The sequence below is a fragment of the Salvelinus fontinalis genome, chromosome 15 (genome assembly GCF_029448725.1).
Source record: "Salvelinus fontinalis isolate EN_2023a chromosome 15, ASM2944872v1, whole genome shotgun sequence".
NCBI lineage: Eukaryota > Metazoa > Chordata > Actinopteri > Salmoniformes > Salmonidae > Salvelinus > Salvelinus fontinalis.
Window position 1 is genome coordinate 27,482,518 of NC_074679.1, and position 19,920 is coordinate 27,502,437.

Sequence of the window (19,920 nt, forward strand, 5' to 3'; positions counted from 1 at the left end):
TAGTATTGTCAATGAATAGAGTAGGATTGTATTCTTTCAGATGTCAGTTTTATACAATGATGCAGTGTGAGTGATTAAAGAAAATATATTCTAATCTATCTCCTGTTCTCTCATTATGTCCCACTCTGTAGGGATTTGTGACAGGAGGGAAGGACGGCATAGTAGCTCTGTGGGATGACACCTTTGAGAGATGCCTCAAGACGTACGCCATCAAGAGAGCAGTCCTCGCTCCAGGCTCCAAAGGTAAAAGGTCACCCTACCACTGCCGTGAAGCCAATCACATTACATACTGGGCTCATAGCTCCAACGCCAAAGGAATCATTCAGTGGAAATCCATTTAAACACTCAATCCATTTAGCTTTAATGAAGATTGCTTCCTCTGCCCCTGGTTAAATTTAAGTCCTTATCCTATAATTCACTCTATAGGGTTACTGTTGGAGGACAACCCTTCCATACGTGCCATATCACTTGGTCATGGTTATATACTAGTGGGGACAAAGAACGGAGAGATTCTGGAGGTGGATAAGAGTGGACCCATCACCTTGCTGGTCCAGGTGAGCGGTTACACTGAGTTACATACAGTGTAATTATAAAGTCAACAGTCTGTCACAAATGTCACAATGAACAGCACACACGACAGGCACCAGCTGTGCTTAACTGAGGCTGGCGGGGATGTGGCAGCCTGGCTTTTGTAGCTTGGTTAGGTGGGAACCAATGAGGTGTCAGTAATGAAGGCGTCAGCTGGGGGCACATTATTTTGGGTTGAAGGTTGTACTGAGAGACTGGCAGTGAGGGGAACTGTCTCTTCACTTTGGAAACCATTGTAGAGCTATGTTATACTGTACAGTACCTGGAATAACATTGCAGAAACTGTTTATAATACTGATGAATGAGCCCTGCAGTCTTTTAATTTTGTAAATTAATTTTGCAAAGACAAGTGCTTCTACTATCTCCCCAGGCCTCATTTGACCCATAGGAAACCCAGATCTAATGTTATTGATTTTCTTGTGAAATGCTCTAGAGCAAATGAGCAATTTCTTATGGGTGAAGCCGAGCAACAGAAACATATGGAATGAGCTCTGAGGCTTCTGTTTGCTCGGCTCCTCCATTGATTTTCATTGTGCACTTAAAAATTCTCAGAACAAATATGGTTGCGTGTTCGCAAAATGCTACGCTGTGCTAGACATATAGTCCATGTATTTATTTTACTAAGTGTATCACATATTTTATTTAGAAGATATAAAATGTGGTTCCTAACCCCTCTCTGTCGTACCTTGATTAGATTGAATTGAGTTGCACTGAGTGAATGGTATTATCTATTTGATGGGTCCACAGGGTCACATGGAGGGTGAGGTATGGGGCCTGGCCACTCATCCCCATCTCCCTCTCTGTGCCACTGTCAGCGATGACAAAACCCTGCGCATATGGGACCTGTCCCCCAGCCACTGTATGCTGGCTGTACGCAAGCTCAAGAAAGGTGAGTCACTCAAATAGAAAGGTCTATCCTACACTTATTCACTTCCTTTTTTCCTTTCTGTGGTGCATTCTTATAGTCATTAGGTGCATTGCTCTCTGAGGTACTAACTGACCTCCTCCATAGGGGGGCGCTGCTGCTGCTTCTCCCCTGAGGGCAAGGCCCTGGCGGTGGGCCTGAATGACGGAAGCTTCCTCATCGTCAACGCAGACACCCTGGAGGACCTAGTGTCCTTCCACCACCGCAAGGATATCATCTCAGACATACGCTTCTCACCAGGTCAGACATTGTCCTCCCTCCATCCCTCCCTCCTCTCATCCCTCCATCCCTACAAATTCCCTCCACATATTCTTTCCTGAAGAAATAAAGACAAAGTGAAAAAAATTACTTTGTCTTAAAAAGAAAGAGAAAAAATATATGAGATATTGCCAGGTATTCATATTTTCCCCTGCTGTGAGAAGAGGTATTGCTGCAGGCTTGACCCAAATACACTGATGTATGTAACAAGGCCAGGCAGGGAGAGACACAGTCTGTCTGAGTGGGAAGAGAGTAGTGGGGGAGGATAAAGTGAGACCTAGAAACTAAACTCTCTATCTCATGGCCAGTTAACCTTAGTCTGCAATACTAAGGATCCAGTTTCCCAACACATCACTGATAGTGCTTCTAATTGCTTCTCTATACAATATAGATGTTTGCACTCTTATACACTGTTCAATGTGTTGGCAGATAGTAGTTTTATTTTTCTAAAGAATTGTGACGTCCGTATACATACTGTAAATATGGAGGCCTCTTTGTTGTCAGAGTTTATTTTATTTGTGTTGTTATCTTGGCTGCTGACCAGAAGGCCTGACAGACTTGTAACAACAGATAAGGAAACCCTTTTGAAACATGGCTGCTGTGTTTACACAGGTGCAGGGAAGTACCTGGCGGTGGCGTCGGTTGACAGCTTTGTGGACATCTATAATGTGATGAGCAGCAAGAGGGTGGGGGTGTGCAAGGGGTCCCTCAACTATATCACCCATCTGGACTGGGACAAGAGAGGTAAACATGTTGGTCAAACAACTACACTGATTGTGGCAGTGACCTTTGCAGGTAACAGTTGATCTGGACCAATGCCATTGTATTTCAGGCTATTCTTATTGTTGGCTCATTCACAATGTGTGGAAATACATTTTAAACCTCCAGGTAAAGTAATAGTCGTTTTAGTTATTCCAAGTATGATAACTGAATGATAATGATAATGCTACTGGGTTGTTCTACCGATTCAGTGCCTTTTGAGAAGTGTAAAATATTTTGATTTCACCTCATTTGAGCTTTCTGTCATAAAGAGCACATGTTCAACCTCATTAAAAACACGTTTTTCCATCTGAAGAGGTTAAATTAAAAAATGACTATATAAGTGCCTATCAAGTGCCAAATAAAGTAATGGGGTTGACCGTAAGAGGGTTGATGATTTCATCTTAAATCAGCTATAAATCCCCTCTTGAAAGGGGGAATGGAAGCTTGTTGTGTGCATCAGGGAGTGGCAATTGAATGCAAGCTTCACCCCAAAAATGTAATTGCTAAAATATTTTTTGCCTTTCTATCTATGGGTAAGAGTTGAAGTACAACGCTCGATCCGTTCAGTTTTCCAGCACAAAACACCACCCAGTGGGCAAAATGACATTGAATCTATGTGGAAAACTGATTGGATTTGTGAAAAGCCTTAAGTACATTTTTTTTTTTTTACACACCTTTTCACTTTTAGCCTTAATACAATGACATGGTGACATTTAATTTTTTGTTGATCTCATGTTGAATTCAAGTTAGTTGACAACTCAACCAAATGTACATCAAAACTAGATGTTGAACGGAAGTCTGTGCCCAGTGGACAGATAATGGCCAAAAATAGTAGAACCAGCTCACCTGCTTTTACATTATGATTTGACTATTAGATGTTCAATGTTACTTTTTAATATATTTTTTTTATTAATAGTTTCACCATATTAAAATGAGAGTTCAGTTCAAGTAAAAGGGTTGATCTTAAAATGAGGGACATACGTAAATGAATTACTTATCACATGAAATGAATAATAATTTTAAATAACAAATTAACGAGGGCTTTACAATGATGGTGAAAACTTGGATACGTTTTTGGATTAAGTCGGTTGAAATCTACCTAGTAGTGACACAGGGTTGACAGAGGGACAAGTCAAAATGCTGAATTTTGGCACTTTAGCAAGCCTTTATTCATATAAAAATATGATTGATTTAATTATTCATGAGTGCAATTCATTTAATATAACAGGCTTTTAAAATGTTATATTGGTGCACAATTTCTACTTAAAATATCAAAGGACGCAAAAGGCACTCATTTTGTGGAACGACCCTACTATAAACCACAAAAGGGTTAATTTAATATCAGATTCAGTCTTAACTGTGTTCTCTCATTCACAGGAAAACTACTGCAAGTGAACACTGGTGCTAAAGAACAGTTATTTTTCGAAGCTCCACGGGGAAAGAAGCAGACCATTCTTGCTACAGACGTAAGCAGAGCACATCACATACACTGCTGACTGCCATGGCCCATGGCGTTGTTGTGGCTATAGTGGCGCTGGCCTACTTTTCCACCCGAGATGTCACAGGACAGCACTAAAGCATTAACACAACCCATTTTTCTCCAGCATCATTCTAATTCTGGCAATGGGAATTGAAAAGTGTTTTTAGGACCTCTTATACTGTGTGACATTCAGACACCTTTTGAGGCACGGGGGGGGGGGGGGGGGGGGGCATTAAAGAGATGGGGGTTAGATATCATAGATGCAGTCAGGCTGGTGCTGTGTCAAATCTCATTGGAACCACTGTTGTCCACCTCACCACCCTCCCCCCACCCTTCCTCTCCTCTCTCCTGGTCCTCTCCTTCAGGTAGAGAAGATAGACTGGAGCACATGGACCTGTGTTCTCGGGACGTCCTGTGAGGGGATCTGGCCTGTGGTCAGTGAGGTTACCGAGGTGACCACTGCCTGCCTTAGCAACAACAGAAACGTGTTAGCAACGGGGGATGATCTGGGATACGTCAAGCTATTCAGGTATCCTGTCAAGGTAAGACACTTATAATTATATATTTATGTCTTCTCATTGCCCTTACTAGAATGTATTACATTTACACTGTTATGTTAATACTAATGTTAAAACAATGCCCACAGGGAAAGTATGCAAAGTTCAAGCGCTATGTGGCCCATAGCACCCATGTGACTAACGTGCGGTGGACGCATGACGATGGTCTCCTGGTGACGGTTGGTGGGGGTGACACATGCCTCATGATCTGGACCCACGAGGCCGAGGGGCACAGGGAAGCCAGACATTGTGACAGTGAAGAGTCGGACATCGAGAGCGAGGATGATGGGGGTGAGAAATACACACAAATACACACAAGTCATCATGTAGTCACTTTCTACTGATATAGATAGCCTCCCTCTCATATTTTATCATGTTTAGCCTCTCATAGATGGTACAAAAGGCAGCATGTGTTCTGATCTAGTATCTTAATATTTTCTGTCATTGGCCAGGTTATGACAGTGATGTGACGAGGGAGAATGAGATGAACTACACCATCAAGGCCTTATCCACCAACGTGCGACCCATGACTGGGGTCAAACCCCACTTGCAGCTGAAGGAGCCATCTGTGGACGAGAGGTAACAGACCACAGGGCTGTGGAGAGACACCCAAGGGTTCAAATCTCTTTTTCATTTATTTTTCATTTGAGGCTTTCTTTATTGGGCATATGATGGACACAAAATATTTAAGGCAATCAGTTTAAACTGAAACATGGTGTAGTGAAAGCAAACCCAATTGAAATCTGATAATATGTCAAAGTGAGACCAAAGGGTCCACCAACCCAATTTGTGTAAATCCAGATTTCCTCAATCACGTTTCTTTTTTTGCCGTTACGTGAATTCATACTGTCCCTTAGAGGATAACCTCACCTCTCTCTTCTTCTCTCTTCAATGGCTGTCCCTCTGTCTCTGTCTGTCCTGCTCTCCTCTTTCATTCTACTTGAAGGCAGGGGGTAATCAGGTAAGAGACTTTACACAAGACATCCCCATTACTTTAGGGAAATGTACCTCTTGCTAGGCACAATATAAACCCTGAGATATCTCAATATCAAATATCTCAAATGATAAAGCATGTTAATATCTGGTATTTTACAGAAATGATGGTCCAAATAAGCCGTACAGAACGTCTTTACTTGGGTTTTGGAAATGTTTTTCTGTTTGGTGAACTGTGTGGAAGAGTTTATAATAATAAGTATGTATGCTTCACACTATGGTTTGACAACCCATGCAGCATCTGTGGGTGCCGGTTAGTGATTATCAAAGAGATGCTAAAGGTGCTGGTTGTTATAGATACTCCATGGCGCTGAATGGGGTGTATTGTATGTCCTCAGTGGCTGCCTTGTCAGTGTTGTGTTATGCTTCTGTGTCGGTGGGGCAGATGTGAACGCTGTGCTGTCAGAACCCCTGTTCTAATGTTCCATTTTTCTTTGTTATTGCTGCCATGGAAGAGGGTCAAGGTAAGACACATCCCCTATGTTCCATATTAAGTTCTTCTGATTGAATATTTCAGACCCACATTTCACTTATTGAGCACTTATAGCTCAAGAAACGTCTTCTCCAAATACATGATTCATAAAAGTCTTGACTTGTATTTTGTATCTTTGACTTGAGAAAGATTGAGGGGACGATGGGGTCATACACAGTACCTCCTATTATTCTAGCTGTCTGTTTCAGACCTCCTGTTAGCAGGGCACTGCCACAGCCTGAGAAGCTGCAGACCAACAATGTGGGCAAGAAGAAGCGGCCCATTGAGGTGAGACTGGGGTTACCTTAGGACAAACACACCCATCCAAATAATATTTTATGGATGTTAGCTATTGATGCAACCTACATTAACCCACATATCTCATCAACTTAGATGTTTGCATTAGTATTTGTCATGCAGCAAAAGGGTTGGTCATTGTTTTGGTAATGCAATAATTTAGAGTCAAGAACTGTGTTCTGCTTTGTCCACTCCAGACATCCTCTTCAGGGACCATCATTTAACCATAATCACATCTTGAGGAAGCACATGTTCCTGATGTTCCTGCTGTACCTTCAAAAATAAATTGGTCTCATCTCCCTCAGTTGTAATAGAGATGATTTTGATCCTGACCCTTTCATAACTCTTCCGCAGGACCTGGTGCTGGATCTGGTTTTTGGTTACCGTGGCAATGACTGCCGCAACAACGTCCACTACCTGAATGAGGGGACGGATATCATCTACCACACAGCTTCTGTCGGTATCGTCCTCAACTTAACCACAGGTGGGAGGGGTTGGAGTAGAGAAGGGATGAGCTGAGTTGTATTCATCTGAAGAGGGTTTTACAGTTGTTGAATGAGCCTTAATGCTGTTCTTTGAAATCCTAAATATGTTGATTGTCCTTTACTGTTCTTACGAGGGATTTACATATTTGTATGTGTGTGCATGGCGTGAGCACGTGGTTGCGCGTGCGTGTGTCTGTGTGTATGTGTTTCCTTGCAGCCTGCCAAAGCTTCTATACAGAACATAGTGATGACATTCTGTGCCTGACTATCAATCAACACCCCAAATTCCCCAACGTGGTGGCAACTGGCCAAGTAGGTATGTTTGTGAGAGGTTGACCTCATGTTTTCTTCCCTATGTGCTGTAACTGTGTGTTCTACTGGGGGATTACTGTACCCCCCCCATCTGTGCTTTGATGCAACTTACCTGCATAATCACAAACTCCACACAGTTGAATAAAATAGTAATTATCATTCATGCATGCTTGCTGTGTCCCTTGCAATCCACAGAAACCTACCAAAAACACGTGCTATGTAAACAGTCTCTAAAGAGAGAATCGAAAGCTGCATGTGGGAGGTCCTTGTACAATTCCCATGCACATGTTAGCTCTTTATGAGGAAAACTACTACAATACAGTATTCTGTCAATATTCTAATTAACACTTGGACTGCGTAAAATAGTGTTTTAGAGTTTTACTAGTGCCATTGATCTTCCTATTATTTAATTAATCTTTACATTTGTTCCATACAGGTGATACTGGTGATATGTCAGGTAAGAACTTTGCCATTTCAATAGTTTTGGTTTGTCCCATATAGCAGAGGATGTTGTTCTGACTGAGAGTGTTTCGGTGCACTAGTGGAAAAAAAGATATCATTTTGAAAGGATCCTTGATGATGTTTTTCTTATGGTAGATTGAGAATAGCTTTCTCTTCTTCATAGATAATATTGATTGACAGCTTTCCAGGTACCTTCCACCCTGCATACCACTGCTGGCTTGCTTCTGAAGCTAAGCAGGGTTGGTCCTGGTCAGTCCCTGGATGGGAGACCAGATGCTGCTGGAAGTGGTGTTGGAGGGCCAGTAGGAGGCACTCTTTCCTCTGGTCTAAAAAAAAATATCCCAATGCCCCAGGGCAGTGATTGGGGACACTGCCCTGTGTAGGGTGCCGTCTTTCGGATGGGACGTTAAACGGGTGTCCTGACTCTCTGAGGTCATTAAAGATCCCATGGCACTTATCGTAAGAGTAGGGGTGTTAACCCCGGTGTCCTGGCTAAATTCCCAATCTGGCCCTCAAATCATCATGGTCACCTAAAAATCCCCAGTTTACAATTGGCTCATTCATCCCCCTCCTCTCCCCTGTAACTATTCCCCAGGTCGTTGCTGCAAATGAGAACGTGTTCTCAGTCAACTTACCTGGTAAAATAACGGTAAAATAAAAAATAAATAAATAAAATCCACAGTGTGCTATATTGATAGACTGCGACCTAGTGGGTTAGATGGGAAGGGCAGGTGTGCACCTCACACAAACGTGCTTGATTGCTTCAGTTGCTTGTAGCCCTGTAGCTCTTGTTTGACCCCCACATACATTGGTACTCTTTTCAAGACAAGTTTTTTTTATATGAATGTACCATTGATATTCAATATCCATTTTAACTTATGTCGTATGGTCCGGCAAATGTAAAAACCTCATATTTAAAAGAAGTCACAGTCATTGAATTTCATTATTTGTGGATTTAGTTGGGGCCTAAAGTTTCTGGCCTCTTTTCATCCAGCATACATGAAGCTTGAATCTACACTGCTGTTGTTCCGTCCCTCAGCCACGTCGCCCTCCATCCACGTGTGGGACGCCATGAACAAGCAGACGCTGTCTGTGCTGCGCTGTTTCCACTCCCGGGGCGTCTGCTCGGTCAGCTTCAGTGCCACTGGGAAGCTGCTGCTCTCTGTGGGTCTGGACCCAGAACACACCATCACCATCTGGAAGTGGCAAGAAGGTAAACACCTCACACCAACTCATTACAGGCTATTCACCTTATCACGGTGCACCTGTAAGTGCCCAGCTGCAATGAATACAGGGAGATAGGTCCCCTACAGAGCTTCTATCAATGCACCATTATTTTCAAGGTGCCAAAGTGGCCAGCCGGTCGGGTCACACTCAACGGATCTTTGTGGCAGAGTTCCGTCCGGACTCGGACACCCAGTTTGTTTCTGTTGGGATAAAACATGTGAGGTTCTGGACGCTCGCGGGCCGGGCTCTGCTGTGCAAGAAGGGTGTGATGAGTTCCATAGAGGACGCCCGCATGCAGACCATGCTCTCTGTAGCATTTGGAGCTGTAAGTCCATTCCCCACTCTCTATGTTATTGCCATATGATACCCAATCGGACAGTACAGTTACTACATTTGCAGTTTCCCTATGGAACATGTATACTTAGAATGTGTTTGACATTGTACTTATTGTTAAGATGTACTTATACTTTATTTTATGTATTATCTTATGAATGATAACTTGAATTAATGTTGGAAACTTTTTTAAATATAATCTACCTTACATTTCAATGGTATGACAACAGTGTACAGATATGATACATGTTGTAATTACATGTATAAAGCCTATCGATTAGGGTTAACGATGCAATTTAATTGATTATTATACTGCTTGATTGTCTGTGCAATGCTCCTCTGCTCTTTTAGGTCACTAGATTAGTGCAGGTTTGTTTTTTTTTGTTTCAGAATAACTTGACATTTACAGGTACCATTAGTGGGGATGTGTGTGTGTGGAAGGAGCACATTCTAGTGAGAGTAGTGGCTAAAGCCCACACAGGCCCTGTATTCACCATGTACACCACACTAAGAGATGGCCTCATCGTTACGGGAGGCAAGGAAAGACCGTAAGTATTGCTCCTCTCCTCACTGTACCAGCTACCACTGCTGTTAGTCGTGTGAAATCAATGAACTGACATGGATTCATTAATCAACGTTTTCTACATAAACATATTTCGGACTGAGAGTATGAAACTTGAATGGAAACTCAGATTTCAGTATACAGCAATAGTGTTGTGTTTGGTGCCCCCTACAGGTCAAAGGAAGGAGGTGCTCTGAAGCTGTGGGACCAGGAGCTGAAGCGTTGCAGAGCCTTTCGCCTGGAGACAGGACAGATCATAGACTGTGTGCGCTCCGTATGCAGAGGAAAGGTGGGACATTCCACCATCCAGTGGGTATAAAGAATAGGGTAACGAGCCATGCAAGTCTATATTTGTATTCCTCATCCACATTTCCCTTGTTGCTGTTCTAGGGTAAAATTCTGGTAGGAACCCGGAATGCTGAGATCATTGAGGTGGGGGAAAAGAATGCAGCGTGCAACATCCTGGTGAACGGCCACATGGATGGTCCGATCTGGGGCGTTGGCACCCATCCCACACGGGACGTGTTCCTTTCTGCTGCAGAGGATGGCACTGTGAGGCTGTGGGACATCCCAGAGAAGGTCAGGAGCCCCTTTACTATGACTTGTTAGCCAGCCAGCTAGTCTCAGTTTATAAGGAGCTAACTTAATTTGATGGAATCTTTCTTATGGATGTATTATACTTGATTCTGCTAATGTGTTGTATGTGAGGCACTAGAAGAACCTTGTGTGTTGACTTTCTCTATGTTGAATCTGTTTTGGGGTAACAGAAGATGCTAAACAAGGTGAACCTGGGACACCCAGCTCGTACAGTGGCCTACAGCCCCGAGGGGGACATGGTGGCCATTGGCATGAAGAATGGAGAGTTCATTATCCTGCTGGTCACCTCACTCAAGATCTGGGGCAAGAAGAGGGACCGTCGCTCTCCCATCCAAGATATCAGGTGGGGGAATCCCTCTCAAAATCACCCAGAGCCTTTTATGGGGGAAACTCATCCTTCATGAGTGTACTGAGTCTCAGAGGACACATTTTGAACTGAACCTGTTTCTTCCTCAGGTTCAGTCCAGATTCACGCTATTTGGCAGTGGGCTCCAGTGAGAGTGCGGTTGACTTCTACGACCTGACTCTTGGACCACAACTCAACCGCATTAACTGCTGCAGGGACATCCCCAGCTTTGTCATGCAGATGGACTTCTCTGCAGACAGCTGCTATGTTCAGGTAGAGGCACGAGATCTGTTTATCTATGATTGTTTGTGTAAATGCATATTAACTCTCCAATATGAAATCAAGACTCACAATAATCATGTTTTAATGTATTATTTGACTATTATTTACTATTACTCCAACAGATATCGACTGGTGCTTACAAGCGGCTGGTGTACGAGGTGCCATCTGGAAAGCATGTCACTGAGCAGTCAGTCATAGACAGGATAACCTGGGCCACATGGACAAGGTGAGTGTGTGTTTTATGTTGGGGTCTCCATAGTAATCTCACTACTGACAGGGCCATATGAAATCAATACTGGGGACACAGGGGTTACCCTAGTGTTTCCCAAACTGGGGGCCACGACCCCAAGTGGGGTCGCCTGATTTGAAAACGGGGTCACAAGAGAAACTCTGAAATTACATTTTAAAAATCGCACTTGGTTCTTAGAACCAGCGTTACGTCAGTAAACAAAGCAGTTTCTCTTTTCCTCCCACAAATGTGGCTCTATCTTTTGAACGGTTTAAGCTACAAAATATTATTACCCCATCACGGAAAGATACGACTCTCAGGAACACACGTGTCCCTCTACAATGCCCACAAGCCGCGTAGGACTTATTAGAACAGAGTGGAGCTGACCGGGCACTAAATCAGACGGGGGGAAATAACATCATTAATTATGATGTTCTTTTCTACACAGAAAAGAAATTGATCATATAAAATGATTGCCTGAACTCAACAAAAATTGTGGAACCCCTAGGTTACACCAAGTCAAAGCACCACGTGATCATTGGAGTTACTTCCTGTCTAACTAACATGTGATGTCTCACTGTCTGGCAAGTGTCCTGGGGGATGAGGTTGTGGGGATCTGGTCCCGTAACACTGACAAAGCAGACGTCACCTGTGCCTGTGTTTCCCACTCTGGCCTGAACATCGTCACAGGCGATGACTTTGGAATGGTAAAGCTGTTTGACTTTCCATGTCCAGAAAAGTTTGTAAGTATAATCTGTGTTCTATGATGCTGATCTGTGTCTCTGTGTGAATATTGGATTCTGTTTGATGTTTGTACCTCATCAATCCAAAATAACTATAAATTCATACATTGCTGCCGTAGAATAGTGAGCTCTATTTATTTATGTCACTTATAAAAATTAAATACTGATAATTGTTTATAACTGCTAATACTTGTTGGATTGATTATAGCATGTTAAATATGACTCACGAATTGTATCATATTGTACAGTAGCTTCCATATTCACGTTGACTTATAGTAGCATTCAGCATTGACATGAATGGAGATATTTATTTTATTGGTGAACTTTCAGACTTATGTTTGTGTTTCATGTGTACCATTCATGTGTCTCTGTAATGTTGGTGTGTATGTTATTGACCCTGAAGATATACTGTAACTACAGTTCCACCTAACCTATGCATCTATTATCTGTCTAAATGATGCTCAGCTACAGTTATTTTGGGGTAGCCATTTTAATAACACACTTATTGTTCTTTGCAGGCCAAACACAAACGCTTTCTGGGCCACTCAGCCCACTTGACTAATATTCGCTTCACAAGTGGGGATCGCTTCGTCATTAGTGCTGGTGGGGATGATAGAAGGTAGAACTCCAGTTTCTATTAGTACAGTATTCCTCTGAAACTGTGTCTCAATTTTACAACATTGTCATTAGTGGTGTTTTCAGTTCATTGTAGCAATTGACAATTAAATAAACATTTGAATATTGTATGAAATGCCTTGGTGTTACACTGCTGACTTAATAAATGTCTTTCCTCTCCCTTTTCTGTGTCCTCTGCAGCCTGTTTGTCTGGAGGTGCGTCCATGCCCCTCACTGAGAGGCACACCAGGAGTGACACATCATCCATCCACCACTGTGTCCAGTCCAGGGGTCTGCATGGGCTTTTCCCAGCATGCCTATTCAGAGAGAAGAACCCTCTCCACTCCGCTGTGGGATAACTACACAGCTAGTGAACATGACTCACTGCCTCAACACTCGGGGCATCAGCGTGAGCCTCATCTACACTACAGTATAAGCCCTGATTGTTCTTCCACGAGGTGGAAGACATCATACCACTACCGTTGCAAAATATCCCTCCAAAACATCACATCACAGTTGTAAAGCTTTCTTTCATATCACCTGCACATGATTTTGATGGTGGTGGTTATTTATTTTTAGTATGAATGTTTGTGTCAATGTTCTAAATGGCAGTTTTGCCAGTCGGCAGGAGTTAGTGTGACTGATAAAAATGCCATTTTTAAAACTTGCAGCAAACTAATTTAGCCTTAATCTCCTTCTGAGTGACTGATGAGGTTTGGAATGGTTTGATGTTTGTTTTATATAATTCCATTGTTTTTCTTTTGACTAATACAAGTTCTTGTTTTCTTACTTATTTTTTACAAATTATTTAAACTCCTGTGGCCTTCCTCATGAATGTAACATCCGCAGTTATGTTCTGGATGTCAGCATGCCAAAGCATACTATGCACTGTACACCTGACACTGTGACACTGGGTCACTGTGTTACCCTGATGGTTTGTGTATGTGACCATGTTGTCCACTGGTTGAACCTCAAACCCCCAGCATTGATTCAAATGTAGTGATCTTTTAGCTTGTGCAGTAACCCTCCATAACATACAATGTGTGTGTATACTTGTTTGAGGTTTTGTGTATGTGTGTAATGGGAATGCATGGCTTATCAAAAGACAATCCCTGATTCCCTGTCCAACCAAATTCCTCAAAAAAACTAAGGAAAAAAGCTGAAAATGTTTCAATGCACTGTTGCATTTCTCCTTTTGATCACTTTTCAGTGTGCTGCTATGGCGTAACATTATTAAGAGCATACATATTGATATACGTTTAAAAGGGAGTGGCTATTTTTACAAGGATATAGATTTATGTTTCTCGTAACCAGATATGATATTGCTCAACTGGAATGTAACTGAGTAAATAGAAAATATGAAACATGCAAAATGTTTTCCCTCGTTTTATGATAGTTCTGTTAAATTGATTAAATGCGTTAACTGCATATTTTGATTTATATTACATCAATGTAAATATAATTTGTAAAGATATTGTTTTGTATATTTTTTGTGAAATCTTTCTTAAATCAAATTTTAATAAAAAAAATAAAGACTTCTGTTGTCAATCTTTTATCAGGCATGGGGTACTAACTCAACAACCTATATCAATCCTATTTGCATACACCCAGCGATCTAAGCTATGTGAATTTGAGGGTTTGATGAGCTTGATAATCAAACTATGTTGATATGATAGCCCGTCTACACTGGACACACCTATTAAGAATGAGAAATTCACTAATCATTCACTAACATTTTGAAATGGTAATGCCTTATGATAGTTGGTGACTGGCCTCACTTCCCACAGTAGCTGCTCTTTCATTATTATGATGTAATCAGAAAGCTCCTAATTTATTTGGTAAATACATCATGACCTAAATTTAACTGTATTCATTTGATTCCAAGACAAATACATTTGCTGTCATTTTGACACTTTTATTCATAGAGACATGACCTACATTCTTTATGGGATGCAGTCTTTTACATTCAAACTACTCCAAAGCATAATCTTCATTCAGTATAAATATATAACCAATATAACATCGTTTTTAATATCGTAGTGAAACAGAACGCTGAAAACCAATCCATCAATTTGTAAATACATCCAAGCACGTCTGATTCTCATCAACTTTGTTAAATTTGTAACCAAGCATACTTTCCCAAAAAATAGGCTACAGCATTCTTTAAATGTTGTCAGTTGCAGAGTTGATATGAGGATCATCTGTGAATTGTGGAATAACTTATTCACCTGTGAATACACGGTTTCTGAATATATAATTTCAAATAAAATGCCTACATTATGACTTAGTGAGGGATAGAGGGGTTGAAAGCTGCAAGTCTCAGACCCAGAGTCTCATAACTTGACTGAGAAGGAGGTTCCGCAGGAGCAGCCGTGGTCTGCCTGAGGGTTTTTCAGCATCTGGAAGGAGGAGCGAATCAGCTCCTGAGTATAGTCCAGTGTAGAGCCTTTCACAAATTCCAGGCTGTCTTGGTCCACAATGACCCCTACCCCTCCCTGCTCAAACACCCTGAGAGAGAGGGAGAGAAAGAGTTTAGAATGGATAAAAAAAGGGTGTTGGAAGGGATTGAGGACAAAGAGATATGATCAGATAACAATGATTGTGTTACTACAAATAATTGTGTTACTGCTGCATGCCATTCATTCAGTTCCTCAATAATGAGTTCACTCTTGAATGACAACAGAGCGACAGATTAATCAATGACAATTACCTGTCCTCCTCGTTCTTGGTACTGTCAATGACAAACTTGTACTGGAACCCAGAGCAGCCTCCCCCTTCCACCTGTATTCTCAGGTACTGTCCCTTATCCATGATCTCTCTTAGCCTCTGAAGACACAGACAGAGAATAGGGTAATTAGGTCAGTACTTGACATGGAGTATCCAAGTATCCCTTGATTATCCACCACTGTTGATGAAAGAGGAAGTAAGTGCTCAGAGAAATACACTAGAGCTTTATAGCCCACACATATGGGGATGGATTTAAATAAGAAGTTACATTATACTGTTTATAGAGGGCAATATATACTTTTTTGTGTGAATAATTACCCTAACCTTAACACATGATGCACTGAGGTATACTTTCTCTTCAACTGGACTGGACTCTGCTGTTTTCTCCTGGGCTGATTTGCTGCTCAAGCGTGAGAGACTTGTGTAGAGGGGTTGAGACCTTTGGGGACATCTCAGCAATATTGGTTGGCCCACATTGGTGAGAAGGGGAAATGAGGCCCTGAAAGAAAAGCCTTGTCAAAACAGAAAATCAAAGAGCCACAAGACATTCACATCACTTTCACACTTACAATTTCTTCATTCAAATAAAAACGAATCTAGTTAATGTTAATCAGCTAATAACAAAGTAATGCAACTCTATGCCTACAATATTGATTCATAAGGCCTAACTTTACAGTGACAGGTAACGTTACTGGCTACTACTACTTGGGTGTAAGGAATGGGTCATGTAAAGGCTCAGCGATTCATGGCAGCTGAATAAACCCAATTGTAACTAACGTTAAAGCAATACACATACAGTGTTGACTAAGTCCAACAAAGTTGTCTGATTAGATAATATGACAATAATATTTTTTAAACAGCAATCAAAATTATATTAAACTAGCTAAGCTTGACCCCACAGTGATAGCCAATGTAAAGCTAATAGTTAACGTTAGCTAGCTACGCTGTTCTTCTTTGCAATATGAAGACAGCGGTCTTGTTGATATAATTAAGTTGTTTATATCCCTTCTTAAGCAATTCCTTTATATTCAAATACCCATTGTATACCTAGCAAGGGTCCATGACATTGTCTTTGTTGCACTCAACATTGCTCCTCGCCGTAGTACGAAAAACATCTTCCATAACATTCTACAAAAGCCGCCCCCAATGGAAACTGCGGTGTCAGATCAAGAGACGCAAAACGATTGGTTAGGAAATCGACTGTCTTATAACGTCATAAGAATCGCCTACTCTTGCAATATATAAAATATCTGATTCGTTACTTTCCATGCCAGTCAGCGAACCTTAAATATTACACCACCGTAAATACACGTAATTTTCTCGTGACAAGGAAGTAAGGAGTGTCTGTGAGCCTGCACCTGAAGCATAGAAGAGAGGTCTGTATCTAAAAGTTTTGTTCGCCTAATATATATTTTTCACTAAATATTGTATCGGTGTATATTCACCAAACGAAGATGGAAAGGTAGTTAGCTAGTGAATATTTATTTGTTACTGTATACATTACAATAACACTAAAAAGCAAGATCAATGATTTAGCCAACTAACTTTGCCAAAATATTCTGAAATAACTTTATTTTTTAGGAAGATGAGTATAAAAATGGGCACGCTCTAATTGACTCAACAACCAAAAACGCATATCTAAACGTTGCTTTCTTAATAGACCAGAAAATGAATAGTTCTTTCTGGTTGTTTATCAAAGTAAATTGGTTAACTCATTAATCCTGTTTTGTAGTCTATCCCTCTGGACTACACAATGTACTAATCCGGGGTGTTTTTCCTGGGAAGAGTTAGCTAGCTAAGTAGACATATAGTATTAGTCACACGAGTCATATTGATTGAATGAACTGAGAATACTTTTGCTCACTGAATTTGCTTGTTGAGACGGTCTGTATGGCTATATATGGCTCTGGTCTCTGTGCTTTCCTAACTTGTAGTCATTCAAGTTTGTGAAACCGCAGCTGTAAGAATCTTTCTCAAACATCTTTCAGGGCCAGATTGCAGTTATGGATTTTCACGCTGCTTCCATCATTGTTCTGTTCTCCCTTATTGCTCTCACCTGCGCAGAACCTGTGAAATTTGCAGATTGTGGTAAGTTTTGATTGAGGTGTTGGCACTTTGATGAAAAATTATTTAATTTACTGACTGGTTTGGTCATCTTGTCAGGTGATGATGTATAACCTATTAGTTACAAGGGTAGTGTACCAAAATTGCAGATTTTACAAGGTGTGAATCTTTGGCTTGGTTTCATTATTAGAATGAGTGACAATGGAATCTGTCTTCTGTTATCTCCAGGCTCTGATGTTGGTAAAGTGGTGATTGTTGACATCCAACCTTGTCCTAAACAACCATGTGAGCTCCATAAAGGACAGGCCTATGCTGTCAATGTGACATTCAACAGTGGTAAGTATGTAATCAACAGATGTTTGTTCATTCAAAGTAAATGTGCCATTTTTGTTAATCCCTCCTGTGCCTGTTTTGTTTAGCGGTTGAGAGCCAGACGAGTAAAGCAATTGTCCACGGTGTGATCGCTGGCGTTCCCATCCCATTCCCCATCCCCATTGAAGACGGCTGCAAGTCTGGGATCGAGTGCCCCATTCAGAAGGCACAGAGCTATCACTATGTGACTCAGCTTCCAGTGAAGTCTGAGTACCCCTCTGTAAGTATGCCTGAAATAATTGAACACACCATTTTAATACTCTTGAGAATGCTGAAAACAAGATGTTCCTCTTTTCATTTCCTCAATGTGACCTTAAAGTATAAAAAGGTAGCCTCAAAGATGTCGATTTAAAAGGGAAGCATTTGTGTGCATTACTGATCCAATGTCTCCAATACTGGACAAAATCTCAATTTTTCTTAATTTCTAGATCAAGCTGGTTGTTGAATGGGAGCTGAGAGATGACACTGGCAAAGACTTGTTCTGCATAAAGTTCCCAGTCCAGATTGTAAGCTGAGATTTATCTGCAGTACCACCTGAAGGGATAACAAAAAAAAAAAGGGATTCTAATGTGAACTGCTTAAACTGAGAATAACCCACCTACACATTTCATGAATTATTCTATAATTTAAGAATTCAGATTTTTAAGTATTGATTCTGTAGGTTTTAAATGTATACTGTAGCTTTTTCAGTCGTTTTAAAACTTAACTTCCCATACAGGCATTTTGAAATGTTGTGGCTGACTATTTACTCATAACTGCATAAGTGGGTCATTCCACCAAATGAGTACCTAATAACTGTGGGTGCTTATATTTTTCCAATTCCATACATGTACAAGTGTGTATTATACGCATGTGTGAATTGGAAATGTGTTTTTTGCATATCCAAACTCCTGAGTTTCTTTCACCTTGTCGGCTAAGGGATTCAAACTAGCAACCTTTTGGTTACTGGCCCAAGTCTCTAACCACTAGGTAGAAATTGTGCACCAATGTTGATTTGTGAAAGCCTGTTATAAATGAAGTGAAGTGCCCTTTTTAAAATAAACTAAATGGAAAATTCAATAAATCTGATTTTTAATATGAATAAAGACTTGCTAAAGTGACAATTCAGCATTTGTCATGTCCCTCTGTGTACCCTCTGTGACTTATAGGAAGATTTTAACCCACTTAAACTCAACATTTCTCCAAGTTTTCACCCTCATTGTAAAGCTCTTGCTATTTTGTTGCTTTGACAAAGTTATTTCTGAAGATGATTATTTAATGTGATTAGTGATTCATCTTACTTGAACTGAACTCTCATTTTTAATATTGGGAAACTATTCCTTTAACAAATGTTTTCAAAAGAAACACTGAACATTTTATTTGTCACATGCACCGACTACAACAGGTGTAGACTTTACTGTGAAATGCCTGCTTACGAGCCTTTCCCAGCAATGCAGAGTTAAATAGTAACACGAGGAATAAAATACACCAGAATTAAGCTATATACAGGGAGTACAAGATCAATATGCCGGGGTACAAGATATTTGAGGTAGATATTTACATAAAGGCAGTGTAAACTGACTAGGCATCAGGATAGATAATAAGAGTAAAAAATAAAGCACAGAAGCAGCAGTGTGTGTGTGTGTGTGTGTGTGTGTGTGTGTGTGTGTGTGTATACAGTGCTTTCAGAAAGTAATCACACTCCTTGACTTTTTCCACATTTTGAATTAAGCATTTCTTGCTGTAAAATGATACACCAAATGTACATTTTGACTGGGGAACCAATCTGATCTAAGCGCATTTCAGATTATCCTGTACGTAAATCCGATACACTACATTTTATATTTCGTATGGTATGTATTAATTGGTGGATATCATCCATTTCATACAATATATTAATTGCAATTCATACAATATGTTAGGAATTCCAATTTGTTGTTGTGAAAGGTGGCTAGTTGGCTAATGATAACATTAGCTGGTGTTAAGGTTAGGAGTTAGGTTAAAGGATTAAGGCTAAGGGAATGGTTAGCTAAAAGGGTTATGATTAGGGGAAGGGTTAGCTAACATCAGTGGCAATTTTAGCATGTCAATCTTGGTTAAGCAAACTCCCCAAAACATTTTTAGATGCATGCCAGCAAACCCACTACACAACACTAAATTATACATTAGTTGCACTATAACAGTGACAAACGGTGCCCACAAACTGTTAGGGCCTACATAAAGCTGTCCTAACAGCAGGGCTTTCTTTTCAGA

At 40.9% G+C, this 19,920-nt stretch overlaps 3 protein-coding genes across 3 annotated transcripts in view; 2 read left to right on the forward strand and 1 right to left on the reverse strand.

Moving 5' to 3' along the window:
- The window catches only part of LOC129811676 (echinoderm microtubule-associated protein-like 5), a 72,477-nt gene extending 58,415 nt beyond the window's left edge, over nt 1-14,062 (forward strand). The window contains exons 19-44 of the mRNA XM_055863175.1: nt 132-243; nt 427-554; nt 1,336-1,477; nt 1,601-1,753; nt 2,384-2,515; nt 3,911-3,999; nt 4,379-4,555; nt 4,660-4,861; nt 5,023-5,149; nt 5,517-5,531; nt 6,019-6,027; nt 6,245-6,323; nt 6,687-6,816; nt 7,035-7,133; nt 7,566-7,586; nt 8,631-8,804; nt 8,935-9,143; nt 9,542-9,699; nt 9,888-10,002; nt 10,104-10,292; nt 10,481-10,653; nt 10,767-10,929; nt 11,061-11,164; nt 11,757-11,910; nt 12,429-12,529; nt 12,727-14,062. Of these exons, the coding sequence (XP_055719150.1) occupies nt 132-243; nt 427-554; nt 1,336-1,477; nt 1,601-1,753; nt 2,384-2,515; nt 3,911-3,999; nt 4,379-4,555; nt 4,660-4,861; nt 5,023-5,149; nt 5,517-5,531; nt 6,019-6,027; nt 6,245-6,323; nt 6,687-6,816; nt 7,035-7,133; nt 7,566-7,586; nt 8,631-8,804; nt 8,935-9,143; nt 9,542-9,699; nt 9,888-10,002; nt 10,104-10,292; nt 10,481-10,653; nt 10,767-10,929; nt 11,061-11,164; nt 11,757-11,910; nt 12,429-12,529; nt 12,727-12,763 (3,192 nt within the window). The 3' untranslated portion in view covers nt 12,764-14,062. The remainder of the gene's footprint in view (nt 1-131; nt 244-426; nt 555-1,335; nt 1,478-1,600; nt 1,754-2,383; nt 2,516-3,910; nt 4,000-4,378; nt 4,556-4,659; nt 4,862-5,022; nt 5,150-5,516; nt 5,532-6,018; nt 6,028-6,244; nt 6,324-6,686; nt 6,817-7,034; nt 7,134-7,565; nt 7,587-8,630; nt 8,805-8,934; nt 9,144-9,541; nt 9,700-9,887; nt 10,003-10,103; nt 10,293-10,480; nt 10,654-10,766; nt 10,930-11,060; nt 11,165-11,756; nt 11,911-12,428; nt 12,530-12,726) is intronic.
- Nucleotides 14,063-14,415: 353 nt separating this feature from the next.
- On the reverse strand, nt 14,416-16,426 carry LOC129811683 (iron-sulfur cluster assembly 2 homolog, mitochondrial-like). The gene is made up of 4 exons (XM_055863184.1): nt 16,300-16,426; nt 15,577-15,751; nt 15,236-15,351; nt 14,416-15,033 (listed from the first exon to the last, which is right to left on the reverse strand). Exons 1-4 carry the CDS (start codon nt 16,377-16,379, stop codon nt 14,859-14,861), a joined length of 546 nt encoding a protein of 181 aa, XP_055719159.1. The 5' UTR covers nt 16,380-16,426; the 3' UTR covers nt 14,416-14,858.
- A 94-nt stretch (nt 16,427-16,520) lies between these two features.
- On the forward strand, nt 16,521-18,795 carry npc2.1 (NPC intracellular cholesterol transporter 2, tandem duplicate 1). Its single transcript, XM_055863185.1, has 5 exons — nt 16,521-16,628; nt 17,241-17,340; nt 17,545-17,652; nt 17,736-17,908; nt 18,117-18,795. Exons 2-5 carry the CDS (start codon nt 17,256-17,258, stop codon nt 18,201-18,203), a joined length of 453 nt encoding a protein of 150 aa, XP_055719160.1. The 5' UTR covers nt 16,521-16,628; nt 17,241-17,255; the 3' UTR covers nt 18,204-18,795.
- Nucleotides 18,796-19,920: the final 1,125 nt, after the last annotated feature.

What these genes read in the sequence shown, in the direction of transcription:
- npc2.1 (XM_055863185.1), top strand. Translation starts at nt 17,256, where the DNA reads ATGGATTTTCACGCTGCTTCCATCATTGTTCTGTTCTCCCTTATTGCT. An exon ending in TGTGAAATTTGCAGATTGTG is followed by an intron (nt 17,341 to 17,544) that starts GTAAGTTTTGAT and finishes TGTTATCTCCAG; the next exon opens with GCTCTGATGTTGGTAAAGTG. An exon ending in TGAAGTCTGAGTACCCCTCT is followed by an intron (nt 17,909 to 18,116) that starts GTAAGTATGCCT and finishes CTTAATTTCTAG; the next exon opens with ATCAAGCTGGTTGTTGAATG.
- LOC129811683 (XM_055863184.1), bottom strand. Translation starts at nt 16,379, where the DNA reads ATGTTATGGAAGATGTTTTTCGTACTACGGCGAGGAGCAATGTTGAGT. An exon ending in ATGTCATGGACCCTTGCTAG is followed by an intron (nt 15,752 to 16,299) that starts GTATACAATGGG and finishes CTTTTCTTTCAG; the next exon opens with GGCCTCATTTCCCCTTCTCA. An exon ending in ACCAAGAACGAGGAGGACAG is followed by an intron (nt 15,034 to 15,235) that starts GTAATTGTCATT and finishes CCTCTCTCTCAG; the next exon opens with GGTGTTTGAGCAGGGAGGGG.